At 52.1% G+C, this 24,946-nt stretch overlaps 2 protein-coding genes across 2 annotated transcripts in view; one reads left to right on the forward strand and one right to left on the reverse strand.

Moving 5' to 3' along the window:
• On the forward strand, window positions 1-11,147 carry LOC119103710 (putative isocitrate dehydrogenase [NAD] subunit alpha, mitochondrial). Its single transcript, XM_037227339.1, has 6 exons — window positions 1-146; window positions 4,811-4,939; window positions 5,245-5,417; window positions 5,653-5,916; window positions 6,171-6,420; window positions 10,079-11,147. Exons 1-6 carry the CDS (start codon window positions 120-122, stop codon window positions 10,301-10,303), a joined length of 1,068 nt encoding a protein of 355 aa, XP_037083234.1. The 5' UTR covers window positions 1-119; the 3' UTR covers window positions 10,304-11,147.
• The window catches only part of LOC119102973 (inverted formin-2-like), a 19,754-nt gene continuing 5,595 nt past the window's right edge, over window positions 10,788-24,946 (reverse strand). Inside the window, exons 3-4 of the mRNA XM_037226423.1 lie at window positions 13,240-13,854; window positions 10,788-10,791 (exon numbers count right to left, since the gene is read on the reverse strand). Coding sequence (XP_037082318.1) covers window positions 10,788-10,791; window positions 13,240-13,854 — 619 coding nt within the window. The remainder of the gene's footprint in view (window positions 10,792-13,239; window positions 13,855-24,946) is intronic.

A 24,946-nucleotide genomic window follows, 5' to 3' on the forward strand; every position in this document is an offset into this window, starting at 1 on the left:
CCTCTAGCTTTCATCACTGCGCAGGCCGCGTAGAATTAGGGCCGCTTTTTTGCAATTACAATACTTGACAAAGTTCAGTCTGACTTGGATTGAATTGAGGACTTCATCTGTGCTGTAAAATGGCAAGTTCGGTTTTTAGGACGTTGGTAAGGAATGGGTTGGGGTTTCGAAACCATTGCTGGATGTTTGAGACATGGCATGAAAATATAAGTAATGAAATGAGTCAAAGTTCTGTTGCCTGCTGCACTTTTAATGGAACTGATTTTGAATCCCAATCACAATGAATTAAACTGAATCCAAAATTGTGCAAAATGACTTTTTGAAGCTCAAGCAACACATTAAAAAATGTTCAATCTGTCTTTTCAAGGTCTCTAAGCCTGGGTCCAGTCTTCAGAGCATGACAGATATTGATGAGTGCTTGTTGGGGCGGGTGAGGTTGAGGTGCATTATTTTTTGTAGTTTCCTAAATTTTGGGGCAGGATCTCCTTTATTACAATAGCACACATTATTTTGAGGAAGGTTATGGCACCTCAGAGCAGGTATCAAGCTCAGACAGAGTTTGGGCAGAAGCAGAAAATGTGCAGTGCTGCTGGCACAACATATATGCTGGCACAATAATCCACAAGTGGGATGCCTGAGTATTTGGCTGGGTCAGTTATTTTATTATAGGAAGTTTAAAGATTTGTAATTATCTACCATTTTGTTGGCTAACCATAGCAACCAATAAATTCTACCAATTTTGGTGGGTCAAGTGAAAAAAATGGAGCAGGTGGCAGGACCTGAAGTCCATGGCCTCTCAGTTTTCATACAAGTTAGATATAAATCCTATGACAATACATATGTGCCATCATTATCAGGAAGCAGAAAAAGTTTGGTTCTCCCACCTTCTGAGTCACCCCCATACCATTAAGGGTTTTACTGCAACCATAGCCAGAGAGGTAATGCAGAAGGCATGCAAATTAGATCATCAGGAGCATGTTGGAGACCACACCTTCACCAGCATGGCCCCAACATCCCCAGCCCTAAGCATCTCAAGGATCTTGTAGGCTGCCTGTAACCTTTTGCAAACCGGCAGTAATGCACCCAGGAGAGATCTGAGGGCTCGCCTAGCCTGCCTCCATACAACCAGTAAATGTTTGTATCATGACACTAGTGCTAGAGCAATAGCTACTACCAAGAGAAGTGCTATATGCCAGTTATGCAAAACATTACTTCTTACATAAAAAAACTTGCACTGACTTAACTTAGGCACAACATTACTTGTACTGCTAAGAATTATGCACAACATGTGTGCTACACAACAAAATTTATATTTCACACACATCATTGCACCTTCTTAAAAACTTACACCGTCTTTTATCATGCATAACATAACCTCTACCATGAAAACTTGTGCACAGCATGAGCCCTGCACAAATAAAATAATGCTTCAAAAATTAATGCTCTTCATTACTTGCAAGCAAATGCATATATAGCCATTGCTTATATGTAATGCTGCTTGTGCTGAAAAACTTAGACACAACATTAATAATAACATGGCAAAGCTTATACTGCAAAAACATGTACCAGTCATTAATTATCTGGTAAAGACTTGACCAAAAGTCTTTGCTGTATCACTTATGTTTCACATAAGTCATTGCAATGGAAGAAAATTTGTGTTTAAGTAATAACTGATATGCCTTTGCACTTAATGTAGGAGTTTTTGTTGTAGCACATGAAACCCTCTCACCCAGTTGATGCATTCAGTTACAGGAAGCAAAAGTGGGGAATCTAACTGAAGTGGTGGCATTTCTAAGCATGGATAAAAGAGGATGATTACACACACACACACACACAAACACGCACACACGCACACACGCACGCACGCACGCACGCACGCACGCACGCACGCACGCACGCACGCACGCACATATGCATATATATATATATATATATATATATATATATATATATATATATATATATATATATATATATTTCAAGATATCTTTTGGTACAGAGAACACAAATGAAGCATGACAAAATGAAGTAAGACAGAACTGTATTTCCACTTTGATACACATAAGACACACCTGTGATGGGAACACTACAAAGACACAATGAGAGCACTATTGCCATAATCACATGAATAGTGCTCACCGCCTACCACCTAATAGTTCAAGTGATGTGCAATAATTTATTTGTCTGTTTAGGGCCACAGAGAGTTTGTTGGTGAATACTTTCCCAAATTTGAAGGTGTCTTCTATCATTGCATGTTCGTAAAATATCGGTGTTGTCTGTCAGTTGTTGTCATGTCAATGTCCTGTCGTTTCATGTCGCATGTGATCCAGAGGTGCCCCGTCATGTATGTGCATTGTCAGGCGTCGAAAGAGTGTCGTTATGGTCACACGGATATAGTGTATGGAACAAAGTTTGCAGCATTCGATGTTGCATTTGAAATGACAGACTACATTGGCGCATTTTAGTTTGTCGGGTTTGCCTGGGCTGTTTCTCGTAGGAAAAGTATTTTGACATTACAATAATGAATGATGATGTCTGTTTTGTGGTCGTTTTTGCCTTCAACATGTTGACAGGTCAGGCCTTTAACATGTCAACAATTCCCGTAAAGCTTTTTCGTCTGGTTTGTGGGCATATGTCATTTGATCGTGATAATACAGTTTGACGGTTGGCTGGATATCTTGTCTTGGTCTATTTCGTATTCAACGTCAGAATTTGAAAAAAACCGTTGTTCACCAAGATCTGTCGGATTCTTATAAATTCTGAATGCAGTCCTGTCCAATCAGGGCAGTGTTTAAATGCACGTTTAATGAAGGACCTTATGACGCTAATTTTGTAGCGTCGAGGACACTCACTGTCAGCATTTAAGCACCGTCCGTTGTTAGTCTGTTTTCGGTATACATTGGTTTGAAATCGCTGTTCTTGTCCACCAACAATCGCGTGGAAAAGGGTGTTATGTTTTGCACACTAAGTTTTTTTTAAAAATTTGGGACCAGACTGCTCTTCAAAGGTGTTTTTGAGACGTCCTAGTTCGTTGATGTCTGTAACTTTCACAAAGATGTCGTTTACATAGCGGCAGCAAATGCCCGGTCTTATGTCGTCATTTTGTGGTTTGTCAGGTCTTACATGTCCCGTAAAGAAATTAGTGAATAAAGGTCCTAGAGGCGAGCCCATCGCAACACCCCCAATTTGGTAATGCACTCGTTTGTCAGGCCCGCGGCAAGGAACTTCCAACGTACAGGCTTGTAGTTATTGTTCAAGAAGGCATTTTGATATTTTGAGAGGAGGAATTTCGGGATGATTGTAAACGCGGTCAAGGTTGATAGATGTGATTCTTTCAATGGGCACGTACGTTTGTAAATGAACTGAAATGTAAAATACTTGAACTATTAGGTGTTGGGCAGTGAGCACTATTGATGTGATTGTGGCAATACTGCTCTCACTGTGTCTTTGCAATGTCTCATTATGAGTGTATCTTATATGTATCGAAGTGAAAATAGGATTCTGTCTTACTTTAATTAGTCATGCTTCATTTGTGTTCTCCATACCAAAAGATGTTTTCCAACAGCAGTGCACAACTTTTATCCATTAAAACATGAATATATATATATATATATATATATATATATATATATATATATATATAGCAGGGGCTTCATTGCCTGTGATCTTCTGAGATGCACTTTCAGCCTTGTGCATCAACTGCTTCCTTCCTGGGTTGTGCTTATTCAGAACTGGAGCAAAACTCAGTTCAAGAATGGGCCAAAAGAAACACTTTCCTGTCTTTTTTCTTGTATTAAGTCAAGATTTGGTCACTTTTGATTTCAAGATTTAAAATATGCAGACACACTAACATGCATACATACATACATACATACATACATACATACATACATACATACATACATACATACATACATACATACATACATACATACATACATACATACATACATACATACATACATACATACATACATGCATGCATGCATACATACATACATACATACATACATACATGCATACATGCATACACACATACATATATACATACATACATACATGCATGCATGCATACATACTTAGCTTCAATGGTCAGAACAGGCAAGCCTGAAGCCCAGTTCAAATGCATCTTGCTCCCACATGATGAAGTCTCCCAATCTTTCATTGACCTGTGTCCCAGTCTGCAAAAGGTGCCAGTCAGCAAAATATTTGGGATGGTCCAGTCCTGTCCCAAATGGGGCAACCGAACTTATGATGTCGTGGCAGGGAGGTCTCCAAAAGTTTCCTGACGATCTGATGTATATTTTCCATTTACTGGTAACCTTTCCTGCTGTTCTGATTGAGATGGATCAGAATTGTGCATACCATCCAACATTTTGCACTGCATGGTAATTTTACTTTATTTACAGCACTGAATAACGCATCAAACATTTTGCAATGCGAACAATAAAAGTGTTGCGGTTCAGCGCACGGTTGGGTACCGCTGGTTTACGTGTTCAGCGCAAGCAGCGGGAGCTGGCGCGAGCGTTTTGCTGACATTTGGTTCCACTGACAGCCTGCAGATGTCCGGTTTCACCCAGTTACGTCCTGGCACCAGTCACATGATAATGATGCATCCTTATATCACCTCACTCGCACCACCCCACATCAGGTGTTGCACAGGATCATCAAGGTAAAAATAATCACATCTTGGCCATTTTATTCCGTCAATTCTTCCCAGCTCTGTACAGGCCATGTTCGTGTGTTCATGGGTGTACTGTCACCAGATAATCTGTGCATGAATGGCGCCACACCCCCGGTCGTGTTTCAGACGGCGCCCCTGCGCCACGCTGGCCGCCGTCAGCTGTCTACGGCCAAGCGGACCGTCACGCTGATCCCGGGCGACGGCATCGGGCCGGAGATCAGCTCCGCCGTCCAGCAGATATTCGCCTCGGCCGGGGTCAGTGCGCCTGCGGCCAGCTGGCGCCGCCGGCTGGGATGCAGTTCTCCACGGCGGGAGCCAGTGACGGGCCGGTCTTTAGTTTGATGCCTGTCTCAGCACAGTGCTGGTGCTCAGCACAGTGCTCGTGCTGCACCGAAGGGCACATCGATGTCGTGACTGCTGTGCCCGTTCCTCGGCCACGACTGAAACAATGGCGTGTGTTAACGCAGACCGCCGTCTCCCACCGGCCGACCGCTGGCACGGCGCGGGCGCGTGCGGCCCGACCGACCCGTCCCGTGACACGTCCGCTCGCCCGCTCCCAGGTGCCGGTGGACTGGGAGTCGGTGGACGTGACGCCGGTCCGCGGTCCAGACGGCATCTTCGGCATCCCCCAGTCGGCAATCGACTCGGTCAACAAGAACAAGATCGGCCTGAAGGGGCCGCTGATGACACCCGTCGGCAAGGGGCACAGGTCGCTGAACCTGGCTCTGCGCAAGTGAGTGCCACGATGGCGGCACGCACGCGTCCGCATTGCCCGCTTTTGTTCGGGCGGTGCCATGGTTTTCTGGTTCGTGTCATGGTACAGCGCTACCGCGTGGTTGCCGAGACTGCAGTGCTGTTTGAAGGTGGAAGCGCAGCATTCAGCTGTTCTCGCTTGGCTTGTGTCGTGCGCGTCGACATCCATCGAACTCATCGTTAACCGGCCGCCTGACCCCTCCCCTCGCCCCCAGGGAGTTTAACCTGTACGCGAATGTACGCCCGTGCCGCTCCATCGACGGCTACGAGACGCTGTACAAGGACGTGGATTTGGTCACCATCCGAGAGAACACTGAGGGCGAGTACTCGGGCATCGAGCACGAGATCGTGCCGGGCGTGGTCCAGAGCATCAAGCTAATCACCGAGCCCGCCTCCATGCGCGTCGCAGAGTTCGCCTTCAACTACGCCAAGGCCAACGGCCGCAGCAAGGTCACGGCTGTCCACAAGGCCAACATCATGTGAGTCCTCCATCCGCCTGTGGAAAATACCGCGCTCGCTTTTTCAGGTCGGGTTCAGCGTTAGCACATACCGCGTAGGGCACAGGTCGCGTAGGGCAAACCTCGTGCGTTAGATGAAGAAATATTGTCATCGCGCTCACGCTTGTAGCGCAGTGCGCTCGCAGACTTGCGCACGCGCGTGTCCGTTCGCCTCGACTGACCTGCCGTCGTTGACGCGACCTACAACCCACCCCTCCCCCTCCCTCCCCCGTCAGGCGCCTGTCGGATGGCACGTTCCTGAACTGCTGCCGGGTGGTGGCCGAACAGAACCCGGACATTAAGTTCGAGGAGCGCTACCTGGACACGGTGTGCCTCAACATGGTGCAGGACCCGTCGCAGTACGACGTGCTCGTCATGCCCAACCTGTACGGCGACATCCTGTCCGACCTGTGCGCGGGCCTGGTCGGAGGACTGGGCGTCACGCCCAGCGGCAACGTCGGCATGGGTGGCGCCATCTTTGAGTCGGTGAGTGAAGCTTGAATTGCAAGTGCTGCCGCCGGCCGGGTCGTGTGCGAAAGGTGAATGAGTTGTCGGCGAAACATATGGATGAGGGGGTGGATGCCGTCGCCGTGCAAACATGCGCACGCGTCGCAAAATTTTGAATCTCTTACTTTGCTTCCACAGCTGATTGTATTCTACATTTAGGAATGCCATCAGTTTTCATGTCCATTTTAGGGCAAAGCTTAAGGCATGCTCTACCGCAATCCGCGTGAGCTTTGGAAGTCAATCAGACACTGGAGGGACCTCCCTTTGGCCTGCGTCGGACATTTGGTTAAGTTAGCCTCATTGGTAGCTAGGTGGAGCTCGTGGAGGGACGATCCTTACTCGCGAGATCGAGCTCCGCCGGGAGAGCGAGGTTGCGACCGCGTTGTAATTGGCAGAACGCTGGGCTGCCCAGTCGGATCGGTTGCTTGAGGGACAGTAAGTGGTGATTAAGCTTTTGTAAGCGCAGACGACAGAATATAACAAGCATTCCTTAGCACCGCGCATGCTGGCCAGAATTGCCTTTCCTGGCGTCATTCCGCACCGGTTAAAGCACACCACGCGGCATGGCTGGCGATAGCGATTGGGACGTCACCTTGTGGGCCATCAGCGAAACTGAAATGCGGCGACAGCCCGCGTGATCGCCCCAGTAGCGGCTATGCCCCGTGAACCTGGCGCGATCCATTAGGCGGAATGATCCGTTTGGACGTGTGAGGTACCCGGACGCGCCGGCCGCTGTTAATGGGGTTTTGTAGAACGCCTCCATTCGGATATTAGCACTGGGACGTGAGGGGCTCGGGGTCCTGCTTTCCAGACACCACACTTCGCTAATTAAATGTTCCGAAGAACACCGCACGACAAATGCGACGCATTTGTTGCACGCCTCGTCGGAATTCGACGGCGGACGCTCCGGGCAGAATCACCATCAGCTCCGTGCGAAATGGGCGGCATGCGCTGCGCCACATTCGTCGGCTGCCGGCTGAGGTGGCCACCATGCGCGGGCGGGGCGCGAGACGCCGCCGGCCCGGTCCGCGCCCGTCCGGCCCCCCGCCGGTCGGCAATCGACCATTGCAGGGCAGCGAGCCCGCCGGCGGCGATCAATAGCCGTGCACGTGGTCACGACCGGCCCAAGTCTGCTCGCCGTCTGTAGATCGGCCGGCGACGGTCCGCTCTCGAGCGTGCCGACCGTGCGGGAGGTGCATGCCGAGCGCGCGCGCGCGATGGGGCGCTCTCCGTGGGACCGGTTCGACGTCTACCGACGCTCGGCGTTTCGGCGTTTCGCCTTCTTCACCGGCCTGTGGGGCGTCTGGTGCGAATTTGGCCACGCACGACCCAATCCCCCCAATGCGTAGGTGATATACTGTAGCGAAGAAGAAGGAAGGCGGTCAACAGCTTTGGCCCGGGTCAGTTTGCGCCGTCTTGCGCGGTTGACCTGTGCGGATGGTCCAGCCAGGTCAAGTCACGTTTTCCCCGTGTGTGCGAAGCTTTGCATGTGTCCGCGGAAGAGAGCTGGTACAAGTCAAGTTACTCCACTGTTAACCTCCACGGGTAGTATGAGGTCACCCGAGGTCATCCCATGACCTCCCTTGGCCCTGAAACCGCAGGATCTTGCATCCGCGATCTTCACGTTCAGTGATGATAATGTTACGGTGTGGAGGTGTACCATTAAAGCCCCTTTACTTTTGAATTGAAGACTGGGTTACACAAATACGTCGCGGATTGTCGTTTTTCAGCACTTGCTGCGCTGAATTTTGAAAACGTGGAAACGTAATCAAGAGATTCTGGATCAATAGTTCCTGCCGAATTTGCGAAGACGGAGTCGGCGCTGGCGCCACGAAACTTTTTGTAGGGCAGGCAGGCTAGTGCTCGTAGTTGGCCTCCGGCTTAAAGAATCCCAGTGCAAATGGTCCTTAGTATGGCCCTAGCTGCTTTATGATATGCTACCCAATCATGTCCGGATGCTTCCTGGTAACATCGACCAAGCCAAGCTCGTCATCTGTTTCATCTGTTTTTATGTCAAAATCGTCCGTCAATCCTCTTAAGCACTGAACAGCCGAGTTTGCTTTCGGACATGAACGTGAAAACACTGTCAAGTGCGTGACAGATTTTGCGATTTCTTAAACACCACGTTAGCGCTCATAAGTTCAACGAAACATTGCAAATCGTCTGCACCTCTGAGTCCCGGGTGACCCGGGTGCCTCCTCTCGGTTACAGCCAGTGCTTGCGTTCAGTCACGACTTGGCCAGCCCCGAAATATGAAGTGTTCCTCCTCTTAGTCCGAAGAGGTCCCACCGCGTTTTTGCCTAGTGAACTGTACTTAAATGGATCCTTCACCCTGTGTTTTTTTGGAACACTTGGCGGGAATCTGCCACCGCGATCCAGTCGGAAAAGTACTACACACAGACACTACTACACACTACGTACACGTATACTATATACACACGCACACATACACACGCACACGCACATGCACACGCACGCACGCACACACAGCACGCACGCATCGCACGCACGCACGCACGCACGCACGCACGCACGCACGCACGCACGCACACACACACACACGCACGCACGCACGCACGCACGCACTACGCCGCGCGCGCGCGCACGCACGCACCCACACGCACACGCACACGCACACACGCACACGCGCACACACCACACACACACACACACACACACACACACACACACACACACACACACACACACACACACACACACACACACACACACACACACACACACACACACACACACACACACACACACACACACACACACACCACACACACACACACACACACACACACACACACATACTGCCAGCAAGGCTCTAAAAAGCACGTCGCGAGGCACACAGATGTGTCACACTCTGCCAGATGTGTTGAGGGTCTCTGCCAGATGTGTTTTCATCCCCGCTCCAAAGCTTATTAAATAGTACGACGCGCATTACCATATCAGGCATCACGCGTCGAAAACTTATCAGCCGGTGGCAGTCACGCTGCCCGTGACCTTTATAATCCTCTCAATTGAAGGTCGTCACGTTCTCGCCTACCTGCTTTTATTCATAGTTCAAACTAGTATATCAGCCATTCCACCCGGATGGGGGGTCAGACCTGTGAGTTTCGGTTTTGGTTGCGGACCTGCTGGATGACAGTTGGTGGCCAGGCCAACTTTAGGCCAGGCGTCACAGTAAAAACGGCGTCATTACTTCGCAAGCATTGTTCCGGCCGGAGGTTACCAAGTTGCTAATCTCAGACGTAAGTCTCCGTAAGTGATATTCTTTATGTTGACGTCGATTCATGTAACGCCCGCGGTCAATGCGAATAGTTGACTCTGCGAAAGGCCACGCGCTGGGCTGTCCCATCCGACGCTCGATCCCCACGTTGGATGAGACTACTGAGGCGGTGCTGCGTACCCTGGGATTGGAGGCGCCACGTGCGGTGCTCTGATCCCACTGTGACCTGACCTTGCAGAAACCTGACCTGCCTCGACCTAATCCGACCTGCCGCAGCCGGACCCGGCCCTCCATGACCCGGCTTGACCTGACCTGCCGCGGGACGATCAGACATGCTGCGGCGCGTCAAGCGTCGGCGCCCCCCCCCCCCCCTGACCCGCCTTGCCCCGGGCCCGCCAGGTGCACGGCACGGCGCCGGACATCGCTGGCCAGGACCTGGCCAACCCGACGGCGCTGCTCCTCTCGGCCGTCATGATGCTCAGACACATGGAGCTGACCGACCTCGGCGACCGCATCGAGACGGCCTGCTTCGACGTCATCCGAGAGGGCCGCTACCGCACCGGCGACCTGGGCGGCTCGGCCAAGTGCTCCGAGTTCACCAACGCCATCTGCGACAAGCTGTAGGAAGCGCGACTGCCGGTGTCGCCCGCAGGCGGCGCCGTAGTGCTGCAGGTAGCAACCCGCGTGAAGACAGATCAACTCAGTGCAATTCAGTCAGTCTCCCGTCGCAACAGTGGCCACGTCTCCACGGCTTAGGACAGTTCGCCGTCTGACCGTTGCCGCGCCACTCCCCATGCGGTCGCTCGCCGCGCTATTTATTACGGCGTTTCGCGCGGCTGGCCCGAGATGACGCCGTTGCTCGGTTTTACTCCTCCCCATCCTCCACCCCACCTCCCCCACCCCCCACTCAGCGAGCCGGCAGTCTGGGAGGGTGACACCGGCGACGCGCGGGGTGCCTTCGGCCAGCCGCGCCAGCTCGTGGAGGCCGGAGGTCTGCCGCCGCCGCCGCCGCCGCCACCACCGCCACCACCGGCGTCTGCATAGTGCAATCTATTTAGTCAACACTCGGGCTGTTGTCGGTGTCAACAGGAGGCGAGCGGAATTGCGCTCATCTGGAGAGCGCGCCGACGGTGTCGGCGTCAGGCAGCCGCCGGGAGCCCATCTCCTCCCCCCCCCCCCGTCCCCGTCACCTCGTCGGTCGGCCTGCCGGGCCGTCTATCGTGCCGGCTGGGCCGGCGCCGCGCCGCCTCTCTCACCCGGCCGATTGTTTCGCCCAGTGCTCCGTCTCCGGCCGCCGGCGGCCTCATGGCTGGCGCGCGCGGACCGAGCGGCCCGGCTGGCCGGCCGCCGCGCCACGGGCACGGAGGCGGCAGGACACCGAATGTCGTATCGCCGTCACTGCAGTGGCAGACGGGATCCCCTCCTTGTCTCTGTCATATTTTCTTTTATATTATCTATATATATATATATATATATATATATATATATATATATATATATATAACTCGCTCTCTCCCTCTCTCTCTCTCTCTCTCTCGCTCTCGCCTCTAGCTTTCGCTCTCTGTCTTGCACTCCCGTCTTTTCTTGCCTGTTATCGTCCTTCTCCTTTTTCCTCGCCTTTCATCTATTTCCGCTCTCTCGTTCTCCTCTCCTCTCCCTCTCCTCGCCATTCCCGCATTTCTTGTTCATCTGTGTTCGCCTCCACACCCAGCGTCTGGCGTTGTCTGATTCCATCAAGCAGTATTTGTTGAGCTCGACTGGTCTCTGTTCGCGCCGTTTTCGGCCATCCCGCGCGCCGTCCGCCGTCGTATTGGCGCGGTTTTCAGCGCGCGCTCCCACCATATGTGGGCGTCGGCCGGCTGTCGCCTGGCGTGTGGTGCGTGTGAGGACTGCTCTGTGACCACGGTCACGCCTCGGCAGTGCGCGCTCGTGTGCCCGGTGGTTGTTACGTGGACGGTGTGAATACACTGCGTTCGTGGGAGGACTGCGTCTTGGAGGTCGCTACCGGCGAACGGCACGGGATGCCCGGCCGGCCGATACTAACCCTGGTGCTGAACGCGCTCCGTGGCAGCAACACGCGATAGGCGAGGCGTCTGCCGCGCCCGAACCGGCTGGAGGGGAGGGGGGGGGGGGGAGATCGCGTCGTTCCGGAGAACATGTGCCAGATCTTTGGAGGTGATCCGCGGCCGGTGCACGTACTCGCATACTGATGAGCGCGGCGCGGCGGATGGCTCGTTGGTTCTCAGGCTCGCGTGGCTCTGCTTTTAGATCGACGCATGAATACTGTAGCGCGCAGGATCGATTTCAGATACGTACCGTCGCCGTTGGCATTCGGAGAGTTGTTCTAGTTCGCTTGAAAACTAAAAATGTGTCAATGTTGATCTCGGTTTGAGGCAATAGTCCCCCAGCACCGCTTAATGTCGGTATTTGTACTTTTACTATTAGTATAAATAGACCAATCAGTACTTTTTTTTAAACAAATCAGAATGTCATGTAGCGCTTTGAATAATTATGCAATATTTATATATATGTCATCGTATTCATCACTTGTTTCACTATCCGTTTGTTTTGTCCGCGAACCTACGGCCAAAGGACTTGTATCTGCTTTTGTACGCCGGAGCTTGGCTGCTACAAGTGACAGAAAGAGCTGAAATTATGGTCGTGAGGTGATTCGTGACTGAAGTCCTTGGCTTGACGATGAATTCGTTTTAAAGTTTGAACAGGTCATTTGGATAGCTGTGGTGCATTAATTATGCGTGGTACCATGCTCCTGCCAGCAGCCAAGGCATGCTTTCAGACAATGGCGTGCTGTTTTTGCACATGATATCCCAGGACATACGAGGCATTTAGGCCTTGAAGTCGCCTGTTTAACTACAGAAGCCGACCGACGTCCACTTGCACGAACCGGGCGGGCACGTGCGCCCGGCGTGTCCAACAGTCGTTTGGTGTCTGTGCAGCCAGCCTCTGCTCTATACCAAATCACTGCGCTCTATGTCTGGTACGGAAAACCGATTAAACAGTCATTTGGTGGCTGGGACTTGTTTTCCTTCCGACACGTCAAATGTCAGAGTTCACCAGCTCACTGTCGGAGCCTGAGCCGATCCCTCATCTTTGGCCGGCTGATATGGTAGTCGTGTGACAAGCGGCGCCGACTGTTTGCTCCATTCCCCCACTTTGTCCGCGATCGGTGGTGCCGTCCCTGACGCCGGCCGTCGTAAACGTCCGAGTTCCGCCAGTATTGCCGCGCTCGTTAAACAGCGCCCGTTTGGACAGCGGCCGGCGCGCGGCGCCGCCGCCAAAATGTCGGGCTCGGTCCATTGTTCATTAAGCGGGTGGGCCGAGACAGTCAAACACGCCACATTGCAGCGGTGGCGCGTCGCTATGCGGTACACCGCCGGACGTGGCCTTTGCGGTGCCGGCGCAGCTGACGGGCCGCGGTAGTTCGGCGGGGCGGGGTCCCACCGCCGCCCCCCGCTATGTCGGCCGGCGCCTCGCGGCGGTCCCCTCGCCGTGGGGCTCCTGACGTCGCTGCTCCCAGACACATTGCAAGCTTGACCGACCTCTCGTCACCGACTCCGATCCGCGAGCCGCGTTCGTAGGCGCCGGTGTGAGTCAACACCAGCGCGCCGCGCCGGGCTGCCGGGTCGGGTGAGCCGCTCGTGGGGCCTCGGCCGGGACAGGCCGGGTCGGGTGCGCGGCTTATGAGGCCTCGGCTGGAGCAGGCCGGGTCGGGTATGGTGCTTATCGGGCCTCGGCCGGGACAGGCCGGGTCGGGTGCGCCGTTCATCAGGCCTCGGCTGGGACAGGCCGGGTCGGGTGCGCCGTTCATCAGGCCTCGGCTGGGACAGGCCGGGTCGGGTGCGCCGTTCATCAGGCCCCGGCTGGAACAGGCCGGGTCGGGTGCGCGGCTCATCAGGCCTCGGCTGGGACAGGCCGGGTGGGGTGCGCCGTTCATCAGGCCTCGGCCGGGACAGGCCGGGTCGGGTGCGCCGGTCATCAGGCCTTGGCTGGGACAGGCCGGGTCGGGTGCGCCGCTCATCAGGCCTCGGCCGGGACAGGCCGGGTCGGGTGCGCGGCTCATCAGGCCTCGGCTGGGACAGGCCGGGTCGGGTACGCGGCTCATCAGGCCTCGGCTGGGACAGGCCGGGTCGGGTGCGCCGCTCATCAGGCCTCGGCTGGGACAGGCCGGGTCGGGTGCGCCGCTCATCAGGCCTCGCGCCGCCGTTCGTCGCGTCCGGCTTCTGCGCCCATTCGGCTCGGGCGGCACGGCCAATAAAGCCGGGGTCGGCGCCGAATGGGCGAGGAACTACCGATCCAGGCACGGTCCGGCGACCGGGCCGCGCGCCGCCAGCCCCGGGGACCGGCCCGATGACCTCGGTCGGGGTCGGACGCGCCCGCCTCGAGCGGCGGTCGGCGCGACCTGAGCAGGTCAGAGGCTAAGTGGTCGGGACGCTTTACCCGCGATGGGGCCGAGGCCAGTGGCTCCATCGCATGAAGTCTCGATGTCACAGCGAGACTTAGGGTCGGACAGTGTCTTGTGCGATGACGCCGATTCACGGACCCGAAACCGGCATGATAACGGGAGAACATTGCAGGCAACACCTGACTTCGTTTGCGCTTAGTGTGCGTCACATCTGCGTCTGTCACCTTGTCGGCCTCTACTTTATATGTAACCCCAAGCTTTCCTTTTTTGAGAAATGACGCTTTTGATGTTCTGATTTATGCCCTCTATGTCGCACGTACTGTGCGAGCGCGCGAGCACAGCGCCGGGGCGCCCGTAACCCCAATGCTTGGCATCACCACCAAGGGCCCAGCTCGGTGGTCGAGGTGGGATTCCGTGACGGCGTCGCACTGTAGCTATGGTGGTGCTCGATGACAGTCTCATGCCCAGGTCCTGGTGGCAGGCTCACATCAAACGGCTGCGTAACAGCATGGGTCGGGCTAGGTCCGTGGACTGATACCAGCGGCCAGGGTGAAGCCTGTGATCCGTGTGACATCAGAGTCGGGGTCGGACCCCGTGATCGGGTTACGCCAGGGTTGAAGCCTGTGATACCGTGTGGGCACATCAGGAAGTCGGGGTCGGGACCCCGTGATCGGGTACGCCAGGTGAAACCTTGATACCGTGTGACTCAGAGTCGGGGGTCGGGCCCCCGTGATCAGGGTTACGCCAGGGTCAGGGTCATATGTCGGGTCCCCCCAGGGTCCGGGTCAAAGTCGGGGTAGGACCCCGTGACCGGGTTACGCCAGGGCAGGGTCAACGCCGGAGGTTACAACCGTACGCTGACGCTGGTGGGAGCAGGCTGCTGTTGGACAGTGTGCCGATGGGAGTGAGCCGCTGTCGGGCCGTGTGCCGATGGGAGTGAAGCCGCTGTCGGGGCCGTGTGCCGGATGGGAGTGAGCCGCTGTCGGGCCGTGTGGCCTGGGAGGCGGGGCCGCTGCTTAAAGTGTGCCGGTGGTAGCGGGCCACCATCGAGCCGTGTGCCGGTGGGAGCGGACCGCTGTCGGGCCCTGTGCCGAGGGAGCGAACCGCTGTCATCCGGTGTGCCGGGGGAGCGAACCACTGTCAGCCCGTGTGCCGGGGGAGCGAACCGCTGTCATCCCGCGTGCCGAGGGAGCAAACCGCTGTCATCCCGTGTGCCGAGGGAGCAAACCGCTGTCAGCCCGTGTGCCGGGGGAGCGAACCGCTGTCATCCCGTGTGCCGGGGGTGCGAACCGCTGTCATCCCGTGTGCCGGGGGAGCGAGCCGCTGTCGGGCCGTGTGCCTGGGAGCGGGCCGCTGCTTGAAGTGTGCCGGCGGCAGCGAGCCACCATCGAGCCGTGTGCCGATGGGAGCGGACCGTTGTCAGCCCGTGTGCCGGTGGGCTGGGCCGCTGTCAACCCGTGTACCGGGGAAGCGGACCACTATCAGCCCGTGTTCGGGTGGGATAGGGCCGCTGTCAGCCCGTGTACCGAGGAAGCGGGCCGCTGTTAGCCCGTGTGCCGGTGGGAGTGGGCCGCTGTCGGCCCGTGTGCCCTGGGAGCGGGCCACTGTCAGCCCGTGTGCCCCGGGAGCGGGCCACTGTCAGCCCGTGTGCCCTGGGAGCGGACCACTGTCAGCCCGTGTGCCCTGGGAGCGGGCCACTGTCAGCCCGTGTGCCGGTGGGAGCGGGCCGCTGTTGGGCCGCGTGATCGCCGCTCTCCATCTCTGGCCCGTCCGCCCCCGGCGGAGCACCGGTCCGGCCGTCGGACGTCACCGGTGCCGCCATGGCCGTATTTATGGCGCCCGGCCGCCCTCTCGCTGGCATGAGCCGCGCGTGTCCGCCGTTAAGAGGCTGCGGGCTGGAGGGCGCTCTCCACGTAATGGCACATCTCGCGTCCTCGTTGATCCTCCGAGGATCGCCCAAACTCGCGCCAGAGGGTGCTCTTCCACGTTATGGTCGACCTATCTCGGGTGATGATCTACGCGCCCACTGAACGCAGGGTAGAGATGAGTACGCAAGCAGAAGATAGTGCCGTTGGACCGCGGCCCAAACCAAACTTGCTCCGTTTTGCTAAGAGAGAAGAGGATTCGTATGCGGGAGGAATTCAACAGACCGAAACTGACTTCAGATGGCTATGCGGGAAATCGCAAGGTTCCCTCTCAGACTCATGCTTGACTGCTTGTGGAGTCGAAGTCCGCTCCAGTATCGAACAACTTTGCGGCGAGTCAAGATACGAATGACCGGTTTCAAATTTGTGTGAGTTCTAGTCGCGGATGAGCCCACCGCAATGACTGAAATCATCGATAAGTCGGCTGAAATAGCGAGCCGAGAGATCCTCTCAGATGGACAATAACTATACAAAACATAATGAACAGTGGTTTCCACTAGCTGTGTTCGTTTCATTGGTGTCAACATCGGACAACCTTGGTATCATCATCAGCTCATGACGTAACATGCGCTCTTACATATTAAACGATGATCGGGTAAAACCAAGTTTAATAAACAGGGACTTCATCGATGAAGTTTACAAGGCGATTTTTTGTGTGCACATTTAGGAGCATCGTACGTGGGTCCCAGGGGTGGAATTTTTCCAAATTAGTTAGAGGGAGGGGGGAGGGCGTAAACAGTGAAAGATGACTTAGTTCACCCCCAAAATATGCCAACATCAGGTGAATCCCAGATTTCGTCCACTTCCTTCCCAAAGTTGGGAGGACTGAAACCCAAGCTGGAGGGATATGGGGCTGAAGCCTTCCCCACCCCAAATGAATAGGAAACCACACCCCAGGTGTGACCAACCCAGTACGGCTTTGCCTGCAGAGTACAGCAACAGTTCGGATGGTGTCACCCTACAGGAAGCATTAGTTCTAACCCAGGCGCTTTGTCCCTATCCGGGGTTAATCAATTACATGTGATGCGCACTTGAACATCGACAATTTTAGCGTATTAAAACGATGCATTGACTTTTCAGATCTTACAAATCTTGAATCACTTCACGTTAAAGAGCGAAAACATCGCTAGAATCGCGGTTCAGCACATACTTTGCAAATTGTTGGATATAATTCTCTGGTTTCCCATGCGGCGCCCGAAAAGTTCTTCCGTGGTTTGGTTCAGTACTGTTTTCAAGCTGACCACTTTGCGTACACGTCGAAGTTTTGCTTGACTGTGCCTATAAGGAATTATGGGAACGTCTCACAACCCATGAATGATGCTTGCAACGTGATCTGGCAATATTTCGTAAATGTAGTCTTGTTTCCTTATTAGTGTATGATGTGTAATAAAATATTGCATATATCTGGCTAACTAGGGACATGTAAAGGCTTTGCAACCAAGTACCTCAAGACCCTGAACGCTCCGAAGTGCATCGCTCGTATGTCCTGTGGTGCGTACAAGAGAACACTTGAACTGTTTTACCGTTCCGTGATCAGATCAATGTTCGAGTTGGCTTCCTTTGTTTGTGAAGGCTTGTGAATCAGCCAAGCGCTCATTGAACGCAATATACCGTACTGCAGTTCGCATCACAACAGGAGCATTCAGGACCTCTCCGACGGCGAGCCCCCTTGTCTGTGTCCATGTGCCTCCTTTGGCCACGAGGAGGAAAATGTCAGGCATGACATAGGCCTGCAAGCTGGCCCTGTTCCCCGCCCACCCAACATACAAGTGAGTGAACATACCCCTACTCTTCCATCAATGTGGCTTTGGCACGAGCCATGATACTCGCTGGGAAGCTCCACAGGCCCGTACCTGGAAGCTCTCGCCACCAGCAGTGGATGTTCCACCTCGTCACTCGGGAAGAGGCGGGTGCCCCCAAACGAGGGATCATTAAAGCTGGTCGCATCACACCCGGAGCCAGAGAAGACTTATAGGGACGGATTGAGAGCAGACGCCGGAGTTGGATGTGCCTTCGTGCCGGGTCCTGTTCCGTAGTCTCCTGCTCGGTCTGGCCTCGCGGCAGTCTGAACATGGGACCTAGTAGCCATTTTTAAGCGCTGCGTTTCATAGAAGACCACAACGATGATCCGCATTTGATTTCACCGGGCCCCGGTATCAGCCTTCTGGCATTGCAGAATTTGTATCCATCACATCGAGTCATTTGGGATATTTTAACTCTGCACGGTGCGCTGGCCCCACCCGGCGAGCAGATGGTATTCTGCGGGAGCCCCAGCCACGTAGGCACAGCTGGTGATGAAGTGGCTGATGCTGCAGCGAAGTGACCACTCACGCAACCCGCATCCCCAACATGAGAGTCCCTGCAAACGACTTGTATGCGGTAGTAACTGCGCTCGTGTCCAGGCAGTGGCAAGCGAATTGGGATCCGCATTTTGCTAACAAACTGAGAGGCATAAGGTCCCGGTTGGGGCCATGGGCGTCCAGCTGTCGTAAGGTGAGGCGGGAGAAGTGGCACAATGACGCTTGAGATTAGACCGCACTTACACCATTCAACGATTGCTGCTATGTGGGGATGAACAACGGCCATACCCCAGCATTGGGGATCGTTACACCGTACGGCACGTCTTGATGAATTGTCCCCACTTCGCTTTGGAACCCTGCGTCATTTTAGACCAGGATCCGTGCGCCAGACGCTGTCTGGTAGCTTAGGAGATGACTCGAGTGTGATCATGGATGGCCATATTTTCCATCATTCTGGTGACGTGCGATTTCATGCGGTATATGTGCCGTAACCCTGTCACCTTCCTGTTAAGTAAGAAATAAGTTGCGGGCGGTATGTGATTAACGCAGTCGGTACACCCCAAAGCCCGAATCATGGTCATCAACATTGTCACCATGCCCTGTCCTGCTCATGGTACAAATTGTATCAAAACATTGTCACCATTGATATAAGCATAAATGACAGCAACAGCTGTTTTTTATCAAGTTTCAACTGTCGCTGTCTATTCGAAGATTTTCATTGCATGAGACCAGGGGCGTAGCCAGAGCCTTGACAAGGAGAGTGCACAGTATTGGCAAAAGCCCCCTTGATGACGAACGCCCTCACGAAAGAAACTACCAGACCTTGCCCATTTGATTTAGAATGGGCACAATTTTTGTCCTCTAAGATTACTTATTTTTGGAACAGAAGGTTTGACCGCGCAGGTAGTATTCTGTCTGACCCGGACTCTTCACCCATCTGAGACCACTCATTTGCGTGTGGCACTCACATTAACATTGCAAACTTTTCCGCATTAGCGCGCCTCAGTAATTCTCTCGATCTCAGGATTTTAGGATTTTTTCATATTCACCAAAAAACCCACCATTAAGTGTCAAAAGGTCTGCATATTCGCTGCAAATCATAAGGTAGCCTTTTTCACACTGAGTCAAACATATATTTCGTCGCATGATTTGTGTATTTTTTAAGCCTTCCTGCTTACGCACAGCGGGGCCGTGTTAATTTGTGCTAACTGTAACCGTTGCCATGTTCAGCAATGTCGGTTAAATGTACTTATATTTCATTGTAACCTCGTACCATTGTGCTCTTGACCTGATGATGATGCACCATGTATCGAAACGTTCATGCAGTCACCGATCAATGACATTCAAGGTAGCAAAAATGTTGCTATATTTAAAGCATTTGACACAAGTTTCGTTTGTTGTATCGCCTGAAGTCGCCACGTTTCAGTTATTATAAGTCATTCCTTAGTCCTGACCGTCATCATTGATTATGATTGTTATTGCAGATCATCATTTTCATCGCAAAGTACCATCCCCATTCAGTGATGACTGGAACTTAGTTAAAATCCAATGTAATAAATGAACCTTATTTCCGAGGAAAGTTTCCCTGCTTTTAATACTATCGATCGGTGACACCACTCACGACCATAAACTGTAACGTGAAAGGCCTATTCTCAGGTTGAAAGCCAACGCAGGTTGCCTATTTGCAGGTTGCCAAAGCCTATTGACAGGTTGAAAGCCAACGCAAAAGAGACGTAAAAACAGCTGATCAACGCGGAACACTTGTGGCGTTTATTCAATAGCGCAATCATCACAACCTGTCCCTGAGTGAGCGTCTATCTTTCTATCCATCTATCTATGTATCTGTTGCTTTATATACTTATATATATATATATATATATATATATATATATATATGTGTGTGTGTGTGTATGTATATATTTCTCTCTTTAAGCTAGGACGCGGGAACCGGCCGGGGGGGGGGGGGGGGCAGTGAGGGCAGCACGTATCCCTCCAGCTTGGAGGGCCTGTGGAAGACTCATTCTGCTTTGTCAAGGGCCGATTCTGAACTGTAAAACGATTTTGTACGCCTTTAAAAGTTCATTCTGTCCTGTCGAGGGCTCATTCTGACCCATTCAGGATCCATTCTGACCAAGTGAGGACACGTCTGAGCCTATAGAGAGCCCATTATTGACCGTGAAGACAATGACATCATTGACGTTATTGACATTTCCAGAGACAAAGTGTGCCTCGAAAAGAGTCACTTTGGTAAACGCCATAGGGGAGAAAACAAACCCATAGTATAACGTTTCGATGAACTCGCGGTATACTAGCTTTACGTTTGCCTATCTTTTGTCTAAATACAATGTTTTAAGCTTTTGCAGCATTTATTACTCACACATTTTAACACATTATTGTACTGCAGACATAGCAGAACACACTCGGTTGAAAAGCAAGGCAAAATAAACATAATACTTTCATAGTGGTAAGCAGGGAGTGAAGTGAGATTTCTCCCGCAGGGTCGGCAGCTTCAATTCAAATTCTGAGCTTTTCAGAGGGATTTCGAGTAAACTGGCATTGCTGATCAAGTTATACGCGTCTGATGTAACAATAAGTGGAAAGCACAAAAATGTGGGATACTCCTTTAACCCCCGCCCTGATACGTGGTCGATGCGAACCTCCTAAGGATTTTTGAGAATATTTCTCCGGCATGTTATGCAATCGTGCCAAATTTTTAGTCGTCTATGGGGCATGCATTGCGCGTGATTTGACACCAAAAACGTATCCTTAGCTTTTCTGTTTGTGGCGCAGCGATGGTTTTGAGAAAAGCTGTGAGGCGATCCAAAGGGACATTGTTACATTAACGGAACCATATATCATAAGCATGAGCTTCAAACATAAAAAACATACACCATTGTGCTCAGAATTCACCCAGAAACACGCCTGTTTAAGTTTGGTGTCGCCACAAGGCATGATCTCATATTTGTGATAGTGTAGAACAAAAATAGTGTGATTTTTGTTGTTGAAAATTTGACCTTTGATCAGGCATGAGAAGGTCAATTATTGACCTAACAACAGAAAAAATAGTACCAATCATGGGATCTCGTTGCGACTAATTTACTGGTGTTTTCTGCTATGCTCTTTTTGGATATTCTAGACAGGCCATGGGCTTGCATTGACCTCTATCAGCCAGCGTTATAAAAAAACCGGCGAATGAGGGCTAGGGCTTAGCCGTGATGACTATGAGGTAGGATGTATTTCGAAATTGAGTAATATACTCTCGAGTCGTAATCACGGTCAGCCAAAACTGTGCTGTGCCGCTTGGAGGTAAAGTCGGAATAATCTCTATGCCCCGTCAGCCAGAACGAAACTTATTCCAGTGGACGCAAATTGAGCACAGTGCCGGAGGCGTAGTTCCTCAAAATAAGTTCGGGGGTGGGGCTGAGCAGGGAGAAGGTTAGACCTACCCTCCAAATAGGAAGAAGGGTTTTAACAAGATTTGACGTACTGTCGTTTCAATTATGGGGGGGAGGGGGGAGGGCAGGGAGGGGCTGGAGCCACCTCCACTTCATAATAACCTTTACCCCTGAACAGGGCGCTTGCTTGTCTCCAATGTCTGTCCTGATGGCTCAGTTGGCCAGAGCGCCTGACGCCTGATTCAACCAGCCGCGGCAGGGCGGGTTCTAGTCGGGTTTAGGCGCTCGTTAGGTGTCCCTGACTAGAATGACCTGTGGTCGGTGGTAACGACCTCACTAATAGCCATGTAACGTCTGGGAGCGGAAGCGGACAGTGGCGAGCATCGCGGCACATTAAGCTTTTGGCCGCAAAATTCTGCCTTCGACTCGGAACTGGACGATATGTTGGTTGTGCCAGCGCTCAAGCAATAACAGTTTTACGCGGGCGGTAAAATCTTATCCCTGAAAATTCATTTTGATCCATGAAATGTTAACCTAGAGATTTATGAAAACGAAAATGAGAAAGAATTGGTTAAAAAGTAAGAACGCATGTTCCATAGGTCTTTATTTTCCCAATTAAAATATAAAATGTTTTGGCTCTCTCAAGTTTTCATATCGAAGAAGCCGTCTGCTGCTTACGCCCCAATATTTCTGCAAAATGCTGGCCATATCGTGGGTCCTATGGTGGACAACTCCACAACAAGAAGATCTCTCTGCTTAAAAAATGCATCACATGCAATAGCCAATATTATCAATAATTGTGATGTGCGTTATTTCCTGTCGGTGTCGGTCGCAGCGTAATTCCTTGCCTTTTCAATATGTCGCGTTGGGCCAGCAGGCTTTAGTACGTGCGCTCCCCAGACGTGCGGCTAATTTCAAGTGACTGCTGATATTGCTGGGAGGAGCGGATTGCATTCCAGAACAGAGGCGGGAAATATTTCGGAATTGCCGTATTGCCAATATCAGGACGTCCGCCTCGGCATGTGTACGGACATTGTGCATGCTTTACGCAGGGGGTTGCAGCCATGATTTGCGACCACAATTTAAGGTGAGGGTTTAGGGTTTACATCCTGAAACATTAAGGTTTACATCCTGAAACAAATATCAGCCCCAGTCAACGCACCTTTAAAGTTGTGCCGACACAAAAGCTTTTGTTTGGGGTGAGCTTATGTGATGTCGTACCGCCGTGGCGTTCATGCAGCTTCAACGAAGTAAAGAAAGAAAGCGGGGCGGGAATGACTACGGACACACACCAACGCATTCGTATAAGTATGTGTTAATGCTCGTGTGCGGCATGTCACTAACGTTCTACCACAAACTATTTTACAGCTCTGACCCCGTTGAAGTTTTGTCAGCCATCGATAGCCAGATCAGGCGCAGCATCAGGCGTGGCAAGTTCAACGCTGCTCTCCTCATAGGACAGCCAGGATCATGAACATGCGGAAAAAATTGCCTCCTGAGCGCACGACCTCGGACCGAGTGGAGCCGCTTTGGGCGAAGGAACACGTGCAATCATGGGACTGAGATACCACTGACTACCGCACGCCAAAACGTGCTGTTGTGAAATGCTAATTTGGTGATGCGTCGAGGTATTCAAGAATTGAAACACACATCATTGCGACCGAGTTGTACGCGTAAAGCAAGCCAGCTGCGGCGCGTTGCACTAAAACAGAGCTAAGATATATGCGTGTTACTTTTACCCAAATGCATCACTTCTACAAAGATGGAATTAAATTGGTTGGCTGCCCCAGCCAACCAATCAGAACCACCAGCATTGTTTAAAACGAGACATTTATATCGTTTCTAAGTTTCTGAAAACACCATAACTTTCGCGTCAGACAAGTTCCTTAGTTGGATTAATTAGATTGAATAAAAGCAGCGAACTGAATGAGACCAGTGAATTTGTTCACGTTTGTGCTGTTTGATAACAATGAACCGAGATTTTAGGGACATGATTGCCAGCAAAATATGACCCGGTGGAAGAGCAAAAAATGGCAATTTGTTATTAAAACGGAGAGAATCAGTTAAACAGAGAGCAATCCGTCTGTATGGACGGACTTGCGGACGTAAAATGGCACTGCATGGCAGCGCAAATGGCAATGGCTGCAACCTCCAGCTGCATGCGATATTAGGAAGCCCAGTCTTTAAAGCTTACATAAGGAACAAAGAAGGGCAACTCAGCATCGGTTTTCTTTCCAGCAAGCTAAGCATAGCAGCCATACTCAGCGCATTTCAGAGAGGTACCTTGTTAAAGTAAAAACGGTTATCTGATATCACCAGTTTCAGAACGGCTGACGAAGTTGGCTGATAGTGAAATCGCAGGGCCTTATAGCGCAGGCACAAGTGGCTTCCAGGACTGGGTCAAGTTACAGTACGCCCCCCCCCCCCAAAGAAAGATCTAGGGTGTTTTCAGGGTTGATATTACAGAAGGTATGAAAGTATTAAGCGCGCGATGCACCCAGTACAATGTATGACATTACTCCTGTATCAGCCTGAGTTATTGATTCGGGTGAATACTGAATTGGCTTCATTGAACCATTGCTGAGCATTGCATTCAACTGTGTTACCATAGCTAAAAATAATTTTGTTTTTTGTTTTTGGAAAGAACAAATCCCGCATCGCGCAAATAGGTGGTCTGGTATACAATGCAGATACACGATGCTCGTATACCAATAACGCGCAGTGGTGGCGTTGGACGAGCGAGGTGGTCACTTGAGTGAGCGTCATGTGGATGATAACCAGATGTAAGTACATCGGACGCGTCACAGTCGGGACTCATACAAACGGACCGCATCAATACATTAGGACACTCGTCTTCTATGCTTTCAGCAGGCAGACGCCCGCTGACGCCCCCCGTTCGCGCGCATATCTGCAAGTGACTGAGCTCGACAAGGCTTGACCATCTTGGTGCACGTAATCGATGAGTTTAGAATGGGTTGCGTTTTCATAACTATGATCGAAGCATTAGGCAAAGCGTGAAGTTTATGGGTAGATATTGGTCAGAGAGAGAGAGAGAGAGAGAGAGAGAGAGAGAGAGAGAGAAGAGAAGAGAAGAAGAGAGAGAGAGAGAGAGGCTATCTCTCCTCCTCTAAGAGAGGCTCTGAGAGGAGAGAGAGAGAGCTCTCGCGAGAGAGCGCTCTCGGCGTACTCTCTAGGCTTCGCGCTCTCTTCCCGCTCTCTAGATA

The sequence above is a fragment of the Pollicipes pollicipes genome, unplaced genomic scaffold (assembly GCF_011947565.3).
Source record: "Pollicipes pollicipes isolate AB1234 unplaced genomic scaffold, Ppol_2.1 Scaffold_5724;HRSCAF=6776_pilon_pilon_pilon, whole genome shotgun sequence".
NCBI lineage: Eukaryota > Metazoa > Arthropoda > Thecostraca > Pollicipedomorpha > Pollicipedidae > Pollicipes > Pollicipes pollicipes.